At 37.4% G+C, this 16,180-nt stretch overlaps 1 protein-coding gene across 1 annotated transcript; it reads right to left on the bottom strand.

Annotated features, from left to right (window-relative positions):
• Positions 1-14,193: 14,193 nt before the first annotated feature.
• LOC105529396 (40S ribosomal protein SA-like) lies at positions 14,194-15,239 on the bottom strand. Its single transcript, XM_011966521.1, has one exon. The coding sequence runs from the start codon at positions 15,156-15,158 to the stop codon at positions 14,274-14,276; it is 885 nt and encodes a 294-aa protein (XP_011821911.1). The 5' UTR covers positions 15,159-15,239; the 3' UTR covers positions 14,194-14,273.
• Between the last annotated feature and the right edge of the window lie 941 nt (positions 15,240-16,180).

Below are 16,180 nucleotides of genomic sequence, written 5' to 3'. Positions count from 1 at the left end.
CTGTAGGTCTGGCGTTTGCTTGAGTTCCACTCCAGACCCTGTTTGCCTGGGTATCAGCAGCAGAGGCTGCAGAAGATAGAATATTGCTGAACAGCGAGTGTTGCTGTCTGATTCTTGCTCTGGAAGCTTCGTCTCAGGGGTGTACCCTGCCGTGTGAGGTGTGAGGTGTCGGTCCGCACCTCAGTTGAAAATGCAGAAATCGTCCGTCTTCTATGTCGCTCATACTGGGAGCCGGAGGCTGGAGCTGTTCCTATTCGGCCATCTTGGGCGCGCCCTTAATTCCTTCTTCTTAACCCAGTTTTATATTTTATTTACCAAGCCTTCCTTTCCAATTTGTAAGACATCAGAAGCTTCTCACAATGATACAATATTCTGATAAAATGATTGCTCAAACATGGAAAAATTTAACATGCATTTCATAATCCCCCAAAACTTTACTGTACTGAGTCAATGTGTATAGAGATATTTACTGATCATTCAAATATTGAGGGTGCACAAATGGGAAGAAGGATAAATTGCATTCCAGTGAGATTTAAAAAAAAAAAAGCTCAATGACAGGGTGATCTTATCAGTTCAATTTCTGATAAAGAGAGTCAGCTCCCTGGCAAAGAGATATTTGTGTATGAAAGATAACTGTATGTAGTGTGCTAACACAATCTAAAGTGACGGCTTATGGTCTCTAAAAATTATAATTTTTCAAGCTTCTGCATATGCTTGACATTTCAGACCCTAGTGCCTTTTATTTTTAGAAAATATCTCCAAAAAGAAATAAGCAAAATTTAGCAAAGAGTCAATTTAATGATCTCTCAGAGGGCAATTGAGTATTTGGTGTTGCTACAACCGCAGCTGGAAGTCAGCTCATACCATCTGTTGCAATTAATTTACAATTAAAATCCTGTAGCTGACCTTAATTCATAAGTTTCTAGATTCTTATATACTAATATAAAGGGGGAAAAGGCTGCACAGATTGAAGCAGTTATATGGGCAAGGTTGAGAGGAAATGTGACTTGAGCTTTGCTCTGTAAAAGGAAGAGTCACCAGATCTAAGTATGCCTTTCTGCTGGGAGTCTTTGGACTTTTCATGGCGCATACCTTTCTCTTTTTACATAAGTTAGATATTTTCTCCCCGCTGCCAGCTTTGTTCAATGTGGCATCTATCACTTTCCTACTACATCACATTATTCCTGGGTATTTGACTGACGCCGACAAAGACATTCTTTATTGGCCTAAAAAAATAAACAAACATGATAGTAAAATTGCAGCAAGAGAAAAACAAATAATTACAAAGACACAGTTTATTCTTTACTGTTTAGATCCTCAAATTAGTCTTCTTGAAAAAGGGTTTCTATATGCCTTTGTGCTGCTATCACAAACTATCACAGACTAGGTAATTTATATTATAAAGAACAAAATTTTATTTCCCACCATTCTAGAGGCTGAGAAGCCCAACATCAACATGCCAGCATCTAGTGAAATCCTCCTTGATGTATTCTCACATAGTGGCAGGCAGAAGGGGAAGAGATTACCAACTCCCTGAGCCAAGCCCTTTTATAATGGCACCTAATCACATTCAGAAGAGGGGCACCCTCATGGTCTATCACGTCTTAAGGGACAAACCTCTTAATATTATCATGTTGGCAACACCTGGATTTTGGAGGAAACATGTTCAAACTGTAGCATTATGTCTTTAAAAGAATTTTTTAAAACATGAAAAGTATTTTAAATTTGTTTTTAAATAAATTTTTTTTCCCAGGGGAACAAGTTATCCATAATCAGTATCTGTTGAACTATTTTGGGAATAGCATTGACTAATGCTTTGCATTTATTCTAATGGCTGTTTTTTTTTTTTTTAATTTCCCTCCCCAATGTTATGCTATTTTAGGAAGAAAATATAGCTTTCTGACAAACAAAAAAAGCCCACCAATTTTTATGCCATTAAAATAATTCAAATGCTGAAATATTTCCAAAACTTATTTGTTCATAACATGTAAGGAACTCTACTATGTGAAAATGGGGATTTGATCTTTTGTTAAAAAAAAATAAATAGGCTACGAAAACATGGAGTCATTTATTTGAAGGTCTTCTCAGTAGCACATTATATAGAGGAACAATATGGATAATAAAAAATTAGAAAGAAGATATAGCAGAACACATAAGAAATATAACATTGCCTAAGCTAAAGCAAAATTATACAAGAGGAAAGTATTATTTTTGTCCTTCAAGGAGTTACCCTAAAAAAACTAGGTTCAATAAAACAAGTTTTCCTGTTTTATTCTTAACTTTTCATCCCCCAAAATCTCAATCCATTTTCATATTCTTAGACTCATTAGTTAGATTAAAATTGTGGTTACTCAACAAACCACAACTTTTCAGCTATGACTTACCAATGCCCTGCCAAATAAATAAATAAATAAATACTTATTGGTAAATATCAATAGGTATTGTCTTACCTACTGGTAAAATCAAATCGCACATTACAAAGTCCTTTGGTGAGGATTCTTGATTGCAATCCTTGATTGCAGATATGCAAGTGGACAGTAATATCTAGTGTTAATGGTACCTACTCTATAATGCAAATAAATTTGATTAAAATTCTATCCCATACATAGTTGGAAAACTGAAATTCTGATATCTAAATATCTCCCAGAATTTGCTTACAATCTTAAATTTTTCCTGGTTTCATCATCCAATGCCTCATAAATTAATTCCGTATAGTATTTTGTGTTTGCATTTTTTTACCATCACTATCAAAAATAAAAAAAAAATAAATATTCATTGCATAAGGTTTGTATGCATGTGTATATGCATGGAACAGATTTTACAGAAGACCTATGGAGGTAAAAGATTTTGAATCCTTGTGTGATTCTGCTTCAGAAACAACATGCCTGAGTAATTGTGTGAGCAGTTGCTGTTTCCTGAATGGTTCTAGAATCTAAAACATGTTTTCAATTGATGAATTATGAAATGTGATATCCTCTGTGGAGTTGTGATGAAGAATTGAAGATGTCGTAAACCAGAAGATAAAGCAATATTTTCCCTCTGACTGTTCTCTTTAACATGATCATCTTGTATTTGCTTCTCTCATTTATAAGGATTCTATTATGTCTTTAGAATTAGGCTGTGGCTCTTTACAATGAATTTTTAGGTTTCGTGAGAAGAATGTTCAGTCCAAAGTCATAAGGAAATAATTATGGGCAATCAAATCAGTCAAAAACTGTCGGCTGGGGGTTTGGGTTATAGACTATGAGAAAATATTGATTTTACAAGCATCAAAGACCATATATCTATTCCAACCGAGTTACAGCTCTTGTATGACAGTGAGTCTGTAGATTTAGGAGGAAGCACAGCTTAGTGCCTGTAGCCTGGAATTAAATTCTGTAGGTCTTAATTAGCTATGAAATTGGAATATTGCAGTTGCAAAATGAAGTAAATAGTAGTTCATATATCATCATGTGACGATTAAAGGAAATAATGCATAGAAGTATTAAGAACAGATACATGGTAAGTGCCAGTAAACTATAGCAATTTTTACTTTTAAATATTTTAATATGATTTAGGGAATGAAGACAAACCTACAAAATTAACATATATTTGGTTTATTCTACTGAGAATAATTATATTTACAAACGAAGAATTATAAAATGTGGTTCCTAAACTTACTTCCAAAACTTACAAGGTACATGGCCTTAGGTATGTAATTTACACCCCCACACCCACACCAACATCAGTTTATTTACCTGTATGTTACAAGATATTATGTCTACCGATCCGAAGTCTAAAATTATATAAATTCATTTTGTACTCAGAATTCTTCTAAATACAGTCCCTGAGGTTATTTATAGTCTGTATTTGACACATTTAAATATAAATTTATATGTTCATACTTCTTTTTTTCTGTGAAAAACAGCATATTTAATCACACAGTGCTGGAGTTATATATATAAAATATGTATCACGTTACCTTCCTAAAACACAAAAATACCTGAATATGAACAAAATGACCTCAAGATTTTGGGATAAGGTAGTGTAGACCTCTGATATGATATAGAAAAGATAATGATTTAGTTTGCCCAAGAAAGTCCCAGTTTACACCTGTTGCCTTAGTGTATTAGCATATTAGCATCCTATTTATACTTAAAAGTATCTAGTTTGAATAATAAAGTATATGGTCACCCTTCAAGAAAGAAATACAGTTCATCGTTCATACTTTCAAAAACATTACCAAATAAATGAAGAGAAAAAAACAAAATGTTTTGCGACTCATTTGGAATAATGGTTCTCAATGAAGAAGGTACTGTCCCAGGAGGTATTTCTGGAAATTTGTGGGTGTGTTGTGAATTATCACAATAAGAAGACACACTGGCTCTTAGTAAGCAGGAGTCAGTGTGATATTAGACCCAGTGCAATTTATAGGGCTGTCCCACACTAATAAGATTTGTCCCTGTTCCTTAGAACTTTCAAGTGCTCAGCAGGATAAAATCCACTACAAATACAAAACGGCTACACTTTGGTAAAAAGGTAAAATTTCAAAGCTATCTTTACATGAAAACCAACTATGAACATAAAAAGCAAATCGGGAAAGATTATAGCCGAGGAAAGGTTAAATAGATATTCTCTTCCAATTACTAAATTAAATACGCATGCTGCACATATTGCATACCCAGGATATGTCTGTAGCAAGATACCTGTAAGTGTAATTAAACTGGCCAGTGAAATTTTCATACTGATTTAAGAATTTTCACTTGCACTAGTATTATATTAGTTATGATTGGTGACTTGAAAGAGTTAACCTATATGTAGTAGCACTGACATGAAAAGTCTCCCAGAAAATAGATCCCCAATCCTGGCAATTCTGGAAAGTTTGTAAAACATGTCACGCTTCTTCATTGTCTCCACTTGGAAAACCTGTCATTTGTTTCAGCAAGTTATCCTTTCTATAATGAAGGTAATGTTTCTTTGTTTCTTATATTCAAATAAGTCTATTCTATAGTAATTTTCCTAACATTAGTTTTTATTCTAGTATCCTCCTGTACTTATTCTCTTTGTCTTTACTTCTTATGTGGAATGATTCTCATGTTCATAATTCCCTTAATTAATTGCTTGCACATTAATTATTTTGATGCAATTGACTATTTCATCTATTTCATTCATGATATAAAAGGAAATAATTCATAATAAAATTACATACTTTTTAAATTTAAATGATTGAACATGTTGATCTTATATGTATGTATATTACATACCGTTTTTATTTAAATGACTAAGCATGTTGAACAAAGCAAAGTCTGGATGAAACCTTTGAGTTAATGAAAGTTTTCAGGTGCAGTGGCTCACGCCTGTAATCCCAGCACTTTGGGAGGCTGAGGCAGGTGGATCACCTGAGGTCAGGAGTTCGAGATCAGCCTGGCCAACATGGTGAAACCCTGTGTCTACTAAAAACACAAAAATTTGCTGGGTATGGTTGCACACGCCTGTAATCCCAGCTACTCAGGAGGCTGAGGCAGGAGAGTCTCTTGAACCCAGGAAGCGAAAGTTGCAGTGAGCCAAGATTGCTCCATAACCTACTCCAGCCTTGGTAACAAGAGCAAAACTCCTTCTAAAAACAAACAAACAGGAAAGTGAGATACAATCAACACTGTTATTTACTGAGGCTTGCGCTGCCTCTCTCCCCATATCAAAGTCAGAAGCTTTTGTTGTATAAGACCCATTCAGTCTCTCAGCCGGAAAAGAAAGCTGAGTCAAAACCTCAAATTAGATTTGAGATCTGCCAGGTGGACTCAACCCTCCCATCAACAAACTCCCTCTTTAACCCTATTTCTTCTTTTTCGTTGGTACATCTAAGTGCACCTCTAACAAAGTAGCAATTAGGCATATTCCCCTTCACAACCACTCACACAGAGATATTCCCATTTTTGCAGAATAGCTTTAAAGAACAAAAACTTAGAATATCAAAGAAATATTTCTGTAATTGTAAAGTAGATTGTCATAATGAGAATATTTTGTCAGTGTGTTTTCTTGTCTATTTTGTGTAGTGGCGTGCAATACTCATTCTCTAATTCAAATCACAAGAGAAAACAACATGTTTACATGAACAGTTTCTTCATCATTTAATTTCAGGGGTTTTTTTAGCATAATAAAATCTGCTATTACCAAATATAATTATCTACCATACCCACCAGAGTTGGCATTATAAAATTTGGCCAGTTTCCATAAATTGAATTCATTCTCAATGTTTGAAAACGCTACAGATAATGACCAAAAGAATATATAAGTATATAAAGGCATTTTCCACACAAAAGCATTTCTGAGTTATAGAAGAATCACTGGAAAAATGTTTTAACATCCCAATAGGATCCCTTTGACTGAGGCTAAATTCACATTAGTTTTTAACTATTTTATTAAAAAAGAATGAATCCTGAAATTTAAATTGAAGTTTCATAACTATTGATATGTGTTACATGTTCTAAAATTTGGCATGTCTATTCATGTCTGGCCATGAGAATAGTGAAAAACCCACCAAAACAGAAATCAAGATGATCTCTTACTTTCGGAGGTTTGTACCATGATCGTTGTAGAAGTCAGGGTGCGTCCATGACAGTCTAGGGCCAATTTGTGCCTCCACAGGTGTGTGTTACTGCAACAATTTAGTTTTCTTCTCCATATATTTTGATTTACAATGAATGTGAAATTTTACCTGACTAAACTATGGTAACTAAGGAGCCATTTAAAAAACTTACTGAAAAGATAAGATAACTAAAAATTAAGATAATTTTTTTCCTGAATGAAAAAATTCAGGAAAATCAACAAACTGTTAAACCAATAACTTTTTTCCTCACTTTCTGCCCCATACCAGGAGCTGTTAGTTTATAGCTAAAAAGCTTGCTGGTGATTGCTTTTATGTAAGTCAAATACTAAATTGTGATGAGGGTCTTGAAAGCTTCTGCATAGCCACTTATGCAACTGATAATCAAGGTTGTAATCCAAAGCTTCAAATCCAAGAAAATGCCAATGAAATTGTTTAAGACCTAGCAGCCTGGATTACCACCTGCAGCACCACCATCTGTGTGTGACAATTTCACCCAGAGTGATGAACTAGATCTGGGTGAAATTAACGGTTAAAACGTGTAGGCTTTGACCCTAATATTGACCAAGAGGAGACAGACTGAAAGATTATATTTCCGTGAGCTGTCTTAAATATTCCTGTTCTCCTAAGGTTTTCTCAGGTTCCATTCACCTCTCATGAAAGATTTCACTTTTTTGAGCAGTAAACACCCATGCATTTCTCAAGGAAATCTGCAGGGTCTGTTTCTGCTGGTTCACAACCAATAACATGTTTTGATAAAAACTTGACTGCCAAAGTGCTAGAAACTTTGTTGTGGTTTGGTATTTCTGTTTTTCTTTAGAGTGGCCCCAACCCCCACTCCCTGTTAAAACTTTCTGTGCTTAATTAATTCAAAGTAGTATCTTTGGAGGCTGTCTTACTTGCTAAGTAAATAAAGAAGAAAATAAGAAAAACCTTTTAATCCTTCAGTTTCCTTGTTTATTTCACCACCTTCAAGTTCCATGGGGGCAATAGGGGTAATGCAATGGTCTGAATATTTGTGTCCCTACACAATTTATATATGAAATCCTACCCTCAAGGTGATGGTATTAAAATATGGGGCATTTAGGGAGGTGAGGTTGGGTCATGAGGACAAAGTCCTCATGAACGGAATTTGTGCCCTTATAAAATAGACTCAGGGAAGCTTGTTTGTCCCTTCCACCACGTGAGAACACCGCTATAAGGCACCACCTAAGAACCAGGAAACAGGCCCAGATATCAAATCTACTGGCACCTTGATCTTGGACTTTCCAGCTTTTGAATTATGATAAATAAATTTCTGTTGTTTATAAGCTACCCAAGTTATGTTTTTATAGCATCCTGAACTGACTAAGGCAAGTAGAGTTCTAGTATGGATAAAACTTTACAAATGAATGCTGCAATCCTAAAGTTATTGCACTATAAGCACAATTTATAAATTACAAAGCAATTCACTGATGAATTTAGAACAGAGATGGATTAGAAAAATTCTATTAATACTTCATGAAGTATTATTTGAACTCAGAGTACCAAGAATGTCTATTAAATTATTTTACTATTATTTTGTTACTTAGTGGTAGCAGATGATTTAAAGAAAGAACAGTGGTAGTAGAAGTTTTAGTTTTTCAGTTTGTATTTTGAAACACAAACTTCAGACACAGTATTTTTCAATGATAAAAAGAAAAAAATTAAAGTAGCATCTTTGTACTACCTACCTAGAGCCAGACCATGTGTTTTTGTATTTTTCATTCTGCATTCTACAGATGAGAAAAGTGAGGCTCAAATTTCTGTTTAAGTTTAAAGACATGTGCTTCCAAAGCCCTTGAGTTTTTCACTACAGCTTGATTAGACAAATAACCAAATAACTTTACCACAGTAGTAATTTCAGCCATTCAATGACAGACACTCAGGACTATTAGAAGCAGGAGGATGGGGGAGTGAATGGATTGAAAAACTGTCTATTGGGTACTATGCTTACTCTTTTGGTGACAGGATCATTCATACACCAAACCTCAGTGACATGCAATTTACCCATGTAACAAACCTGCACACATATCCGCTGATTCTAAAATAAAAGTTGAAAAAAATATAATTGCAGCCATGAATTACTGAGTAAATAGGGCAATCATTTTTAGAAAAGGAAAACATATCCATTACTATTGAACTGTTAGTTTGCCACAGGGATTATACTGGGAAGCTTTGCATATAATAACTCAATATTACTGTTATACAAATAAGAAAACTAAGATGTGGAGAACTAAATATATGCCTGATATCACACAGCAGGGATTCAAACCTAGTTCTTTATAACTCCAAAAGCAATTCTGCACTTCCTACATCGTGCGAAAGCTCCAACAGCTTGAGTTAAAACAAGTATAATTTGTTTTAACTATGGTTAGCCACTGTTATTGGAGCTAACCCATTGGCAACTTGGAAAAAGTACACATTATTTTATGCAAAAATCACAAAATATCTAACATGTAACTAATGATATGGATAAAGGACAGGAAAATGCATAGATTCAGTAATTCCTAGTGTCCATCTCTCCCTCACTAGTAAGCTTGCTGAGAGAGTGTGGAGTCTAAGAATATAGAGAAAAGTGCTGAAGAAATTGGTCTACAGACTTTATTTCTGCAAATAAATAATTTTAAAAACTATTACTTCTATAGAAAATCCATTTTTCTTTCTGGTTTATCTTTCTTATTTAATATTGAAATCAGATCAATTTTTAGTATGAAGGTCATATGTGCCTTACGTTGCCCTGTCTTCATTAGTTCTACTGTGTAAATGACATATGAATGAGAGTGCCTTTAAACCTCAGATGTGTACTTGAAGTGGTGATCTTGTTTGTTTTTTTAGTCACAAGCTCTAAAAATTGTGTAAACACTTTCCTATAGTTTCCAATTGTACTAAAGTGTAGAGCCTCGATTGTGTTAAAATTACCTTCCAGTTCACTTGATTTCAGTTTGTGTATTGACCGTCATGGCTAGTGGTTGGAGATGCTTAGATAAAAAAGCATTGCCTTTCCAGCTGTCTTTCGAGAGGCTGGTGAGTAAAGGATGGTTGCCATATGACGTGATAAGAAATGAGATAGGAAGGTGTAGAGGAAAGGAGGAAAGCACAGAAAACTGGAACCTACTAACACTTTCCAGGACGAAACTTGAACAGATGACCCAGAATCCAGAGTGATGGATTTTCTCATGGTCAGCACCTTAAACAGCCATTACCTCTAGTAAAGTTAGATGCACAGATTGATTGAGTTTACTTACATAAATTTATCTATCATTTCCATGATGTTTCCTTTTTTGGATAGTAAAGAAGAGAAGGAAGACTGTTTTCATTGGTTTGTATGATGATGACTCATGAATAGCTGACATCACATTATGAATGAACAGTACTGGCATATTTGCATGACAACCTGTGTGTTTATGTGCAGTGCATATTGGTTTAAAATTAGTCTACATTTGTGGCTTTGTAGTGCTGCTGTTGTGGTCTTTTTGCTCCTTAGCTCAGCTAGGTCCAAGTTATTGTCACCCAATCAGGAAGAATTAGGCAGGTGTACATGGGAGAGTGAGTGGTGTAGAATTTATTAAGGAAAAGGGAAGCTCTCAACAAAGAGGGGAAGCAGGGTTAGGGGGTGTTTCCCCTACCCAAAGGTGGGAAAGTCCACCATGTGGCTGGGTCCAAGGCCCTTTATAGATTCAGAATGTGAATTGAGTGCTGATTGGTTTGTGAGTATGCACAAAAGGTTAAAGCAAAGACACCACACAAAGCCGGGCATGACCGTGTAGAAAAACCATTTTTCTACACTGTCATGTAGGTATTTGTGAAATAGGTGAAGGGTGGGGACAAATCAGAGAAAAGCACACCAAACAGGAAGACAAGTTCTCAATCTGATCCGAGGATTTAACTTCTGGCTTGGCTTTCAGGTTTTAAACTGTCTTTGGGTTGGAGGTTGGGTTTCACCGGGGACCTGCTCCTATCTGCCTAGGCATTTGGCTGCCTCCTGCCACTCTCATTTTTCCCCTCTGAAGAGATACATCTAACTGCCATTAGAGTAGGGACAAAAACATATCTTAACTGTTTCCTACAGACGGGAGGCACTGTTCTGGGAAAACAGCAGTCGATCTCTCTCAGAGGCCTATCTAAGAGTCCTCAGTAAAAAAGAGCCATTGTTTGAGGCTCTGGTTGCATGACTGTTTGCAGTTTGATGGTCTAAAGGTGAGAAAAGACAAACCAGGTTATTAGAAGACATTTATCAAAAGGAAACAAGGGGGCAAGCCAAGCATAGGGCTTGACTTTGGTTAACTCCCTTGGTCTTATTTCCCCAAACAAAGAAACCTCTGGGTTGTGAGCACCTTACCTGGAAGGATTGTCAGAATAATTGGCCAGAACAAGAATATTGATCCAGATTTTTACATTACCCATCCCTTTTGTTTCTTCTGAACTGCAGCCGGAGATCATTGGTTGGTTCACAGAAATAAGCAAGGTTAGTTTAAAATGTAGGCAAAAACTTAAAAACAAGTAATGAAACTAGAATTTAATTACAAGTATATAAGTTTTGAAACATAATTTTTCTCCCTCCAGTGCTCATTTTTATTAAAAAAAAAAAAACCCTCAGATACCTATGAGTTGGGTAAATTATTCTCATCTTGCAGTCCCAAGATAGCATGGGGCTGCTGGGCCTATTAGAAAGTGACATTCCTTACTCACCACAGGTGAGGAACCCTGTACAGGGACTGTGTTGATAAGATATGAAGCCAGTTTTCCCAAAGGGTTTTTATTGGCTCTGCAAGTCAAGCTTGATTCCTTAAAGGGAAGCACACTCTTATAGTCAAAGTCTTGGTAAAACAACCAGTTTCTTCAATTGTGTCCTGTTGCGAAAGAAAATAGATTTTTATTGCACTGATGCAAATAACTACATTGCCATAAGTTAAGAATACTCACAAATATTTTCCAAATTCTGGAGAAATTAGGCAGAGAGAAACAAATATGCTCCAAATTTTATTCACAGGATTAAACCTTACTCAATTGTTAAAAGCTATAGATAGCTCAAAAATGTTTCCTTGGCTCTGAGAAACAAAACAAAGATCAGCAGTGTTTTAAGCAAAAAGTTAAAAAAGATTACTTCAGTATTTTGTTAGTTTAGTCCACTCAGTTAACTCTTATTCTGCTTGATATTCATAAGCATTTCAGCTCTCCAAGAGTACTGTACATTTTTCCTTTGTTCCAGTGTCACAATCTCCAAAGATATCAGAAACCTGTGTTTAAGAGCACCTGTCAAAGTTCTATAGCTCATTATAAACCAACTTTTGAAAAGAATCAAAGCAAGACAACAATTGTCTATGAATGACAAAATAATCAGGGTAATTATAGTCAAAAACATGATTAACAAAGAAGACTTTTACCCTTTTGCTGGTATGTCCAGCTTCTGGGTTCCCTTCCCCCAAGCTCAGTTTTAAGCCAAGCAGTTTAAGGTGTGGAGAAAGTAACTTTTCCCAATTTGGAGGATGCATCAAAGGAGAGGGTCCTGTGGTATGGAAACACAATTACCCATCTGCAAAGAGATGACAGAGGAGGAGAAGGATAAAGAAGGCTTTTGTTTGTTTTTTTAAAAGAAGTCTCAGTGATTCAGGAGGCATTCGAGACAGAAGTACACACTGAAGATGATTGGTTACCCATCTAGAAAGAGGGGAACAAGGCATCCCTAGTCCTTTTCTCTTTCCAGTGAATATCCAGGGTACATGAGGGACAGAAAGAAGAGGCATCCCACTTACTTTCTTCCATCCTTATATCTCTGAGTCCCAGCGACCTTGAGAGGATGCTACCCATGGGCGCCAGTGCGGCTTTCACCTATGTTAACAGGAGGCCTAGAGGGCGGGAATTATCTGCATTTACCACATGCTGCCTTTCCTTCATGCTGTCAGTAACCTTTGAGTTCCTCAGACCTCATTTATGCCATGGATGCTAGCATGACCTCTATCCATGAAATGGGGAATGCTAATTGGCAGGAATCAGTTATGTTCACCTGCACCATGCCCCTTGACTTCTGTTGTCTGCCTCTGGATCTCTCAATCCAGTTTTTCTTACTAGGGCTTCAACTGAAAGCTTGGAATTGAGTTTGGGACAAGAAGGTGCCTCAGGGGGGTTCATGGGCTCATTAAGTTCCAGGTTGCCCTTGCCAGACTGCAGCCAGCAGCTGGCAGAGTCACTCCTCCACTGCTTCCTTATCATAAGTCAAATGCTAAGGTAAAGCTGTGGAGCTGGGTCCTCCTCAAACAAGGGAGAGAAAAGGGCATCCCATGAATTGGGGTCCTGGCCTAGTAAAATGCCTTTCAAAAAGAAAAAACCTCTCACATAGAAAAGCTCCCTGTATTTGCAGGGCTCTGTTAACTCCTGACATCGTGGAGAAAAGAAAAAAAAAAAACAGCTTAAGTGCAGGGTGGAGAAGGTTCCTGGCGCGGGGGGCGGGGAACCTCTTGCTCTATGCAAATGGGTTCCCTCAACAGGGGAAAGTCTCTTATCACTGTACCCTCCTTGCCTCTAAGAACAGACGGAAAGCACTTTGTTCTGAACTGCATATCTGATGGCTGGGCCAAATGCTCATTCTACTTAGTAATATCTTTACAATTTGCAGCAACATGTAAAAGAAGAAATTGATGCCATGAAAGCCTTGAAGAAAAGAAGAAAAATGTGATTGAAAAGACTGGATTGGAACAAGGCTGACATTCCCAACCCCCAAGAGCTGTGTGGGTCGGGGGGTATCAGGGTTCTCTCCAGCATCCTGCCTTCTGTAGCTGCATCATTCATTCTTAATTGGCTCAGCAGAGGTTTGGTGTTTTATCTGCCTTCAGAAAAATATCTGAGGACAAGAAGGCTTGGAAACAAAAGTGAAAGAGGATTTGGGTCCACATTTACTCACCCTCGAGGTATTCCCATGCAGGCCACCAAAATGTTATGGTCTTTCTGTTCTTTAGCTTAGCTAGGTCCAGGTTCTTGTCTCACAACCAGGAAGAATTAAGTGCACAGACATTGAAGAGTGTGTGGGGCAGAAATTTATCAACTGACAGAAAAGCTGTCAGCAAAGAGGGGACACAGTGGGGTGGTTCCCCTATTCAAAGGTGGGAAAGTCCCTGATGTGCTTGGATCCGGGGCCTTTTATGGACTCAGAATGTGGAGTGTATGCTGATTGGTTTGTGAGTATGCAGAAAAGGTTAAAGCAAATAAACTACTCAAAGGTGGGCATGTCAGTGTAGAAAAACCAAATAGGAAAAGGTAGATATATGTAAAATAGGTGAAGGGAGGGGGCCAATCAGAGGAAAGTGCACCAAAAGGAAAGACAAGTTCTCAGTCGGTCTGAGGATTTAACCTGTAGCTTGGCTTTCAGTCTTTAAACTGTCTTTGGCTTGGAGGGGGGCTTTCATTGAGGACCTGCCCCTATCTGCCTAGGCATTTGGCTGTCTCCTGCTGCTCTTGCTGCTTTTTCATGACTTCTGTGAAGAATCAAACATTTTAGTTCATCTACTTCCAATTATTAAATAACCTTGTTATTTTGCTCCTCTATTACCAAGTGGAAATGGTTTTTCACAAAACAAACCAGTATCCTAAATTTCTTTTTTTTTTTTTTAGAAAATGATGTTTATTTTCCATCAACCATTTTTCCATGTTGCTTAAGAGCCAGTGCAAGAACAGCTTAAGACCATTCAGTGGTTGCTCCAACCCATTCAGTGGCCTGAGCAGTGGGAGCTGCAGACCAGTCTTCCATGGCAGGCTGAGCACTCCAGTCTTCAGTAGGGAACTGCTGAATAGGCACAGAGGGCACCTGTACATCTTCAGACCAGTCTGCAACCTCAGGCTGAGTAGCAGTGAACTCAGGAGCTGGAGCAGTCCATTCACCCTGAAATTCCTCCTTGGTCACTGCCTTTTCAGTAGCAGCCTGCTCTTCTTTTTCAGTCTCTTCAGGATCTCTGTAGAAGTAGAGATCAGGCATGACCTCCCACGGGTGTTCACGGGAAATGGTGCCACACATGCGCAGAACTTCCCCAGCTAGCATCCACATCAAACCCACTGAGTGAGCTCCCTTGTTGTTGCATGGGATGGCAATGTCCACATAGCGCAGAGGAGAATCTGTGTTACATAGAGCAATGGTAGATAGGTTAACATAAGATGCCTTCGTGAGAGGCTGGTGGTCAGCCCTGGGGTCAGTAACCACAAGAAGCCGTGGCTCCCAGAAGGCTGCCTGGATCTGGTTAGTGAAGGTTCCAGGAGTGAAGCGGCCAGCAATTGGAGTGGCTCCAGTGGCAGCAGCAAACTTCAGCACGGCCCTCTGGCCAGTATTCCTGGAGGATATAACACTGACATCAGCAGGGTTTTCAGTGACAACAATGGCACGAGCCGCCAGCAGAAGCTTCTCCCAGGTCCTCTTCAGATTTATGATGTAGATGCCATCACTTTTCCTTTTATAGATGTACTGTTCCATCTGGAAGTCAAGATTGGTGCCACCTAAGTGGGTTCCTGCTGCAAGGAACTTAAGGACATCCTCCTCCTTCATTTGCAGGACATCAAGGGCTCCGGACATTGTGAAAGTTTCCCTTTAAGTTACGATGGGAATCCAGAACAACGCCATATGGATGCCTGTGTAGGTAGCGCGGAAAGCCCTAAATTTCTTACTGGAGCAATTATCTGGAAGGGCAGAGTTAGGTAAAATTAAGTGACTAGAATAAATTAGGACAAACCGACCCCAAATTAGAATTTTAATTCTGATTTGCCCATTTCCAGAGATAAGCATCCTATGTGCTAAAGACAGATAAAGAAAGCATAGGTTTTGATAAAGTCAAGAATGGGGCCTAGTTAAATACATAAAATGTTGCTCAACTTCATACACAATAATGTTAAATAATCCTAAAATGTCGTTTCTGGCCTATCATATTGACAACATTTGAAACAGTGTAAACTCATGCATTTCTTTAAACAAAATATTTTCTATTACCCTTGACTGAAGGAAATCTAGAAAAGGCTGCTTGTTAAAATAGCTGACTCCGTAATAACTGGATCAGAAATATACATATTGATCCAGGAACATCTTATTATAGCTAAAACCAAGAAACATAGTGAAGTTTGCTTTGGATAACATCAAACCTTGAGAGCCAACTTGAACATGCTCCCATTGGACAATTTAAAAATAGAAAAGAATAATAACTACAACAGAGTAAACACATCACATTTATTTAAATTCATGATTTACAAATGATACTGAATAAAGTACTAATTGGTCACTTTTTGAAGAAGCTGAGGAATTAACTCATTACCTTCGCCTTCACTGTTTTTCAGAGTAATAAATGTTCATCTTTCCTTTCCAATGCACATAGTACTCAGGATATCTAAATAGTTAATGAAGCAAAGGTTTTTGTTTATTAATAAATTAGAAAATATATAATTAGGAAAAAATTGTTGTTTTGAAACATTAAAGAAAATAAAAGACCTAAGAAACAACCTTCAATGTCAGCAAAACAACCCTCAATGATGGCTAAAGAATAATAGGTAAAAAGTGATGACTGTATTTATAATAAATGGGTCAGGCTGACTATGTCAGAACCAAAT

Source organism: Mandrillus leucophaeus, unplaced genomic scaffold, assembly GCF_000951045.1.
Source record: "Mandrillus leucophaeus isolate KB7577 unplaced genomic scaffold, Mleu.le_1.0 Scaffold763, whole genome shotgun sequence".
Taxonomy (NCBI): Eukaryota; Metazoa; Chordata; class Mammalia; order Primates; family Cercopithecidae; genus Mandrillus; species Mandrillus leucophaeus.
Note: the sequence above shows the minus strand (reverse complement) of the source record. Positions and strands in the feature narration are given on the sequence as shown.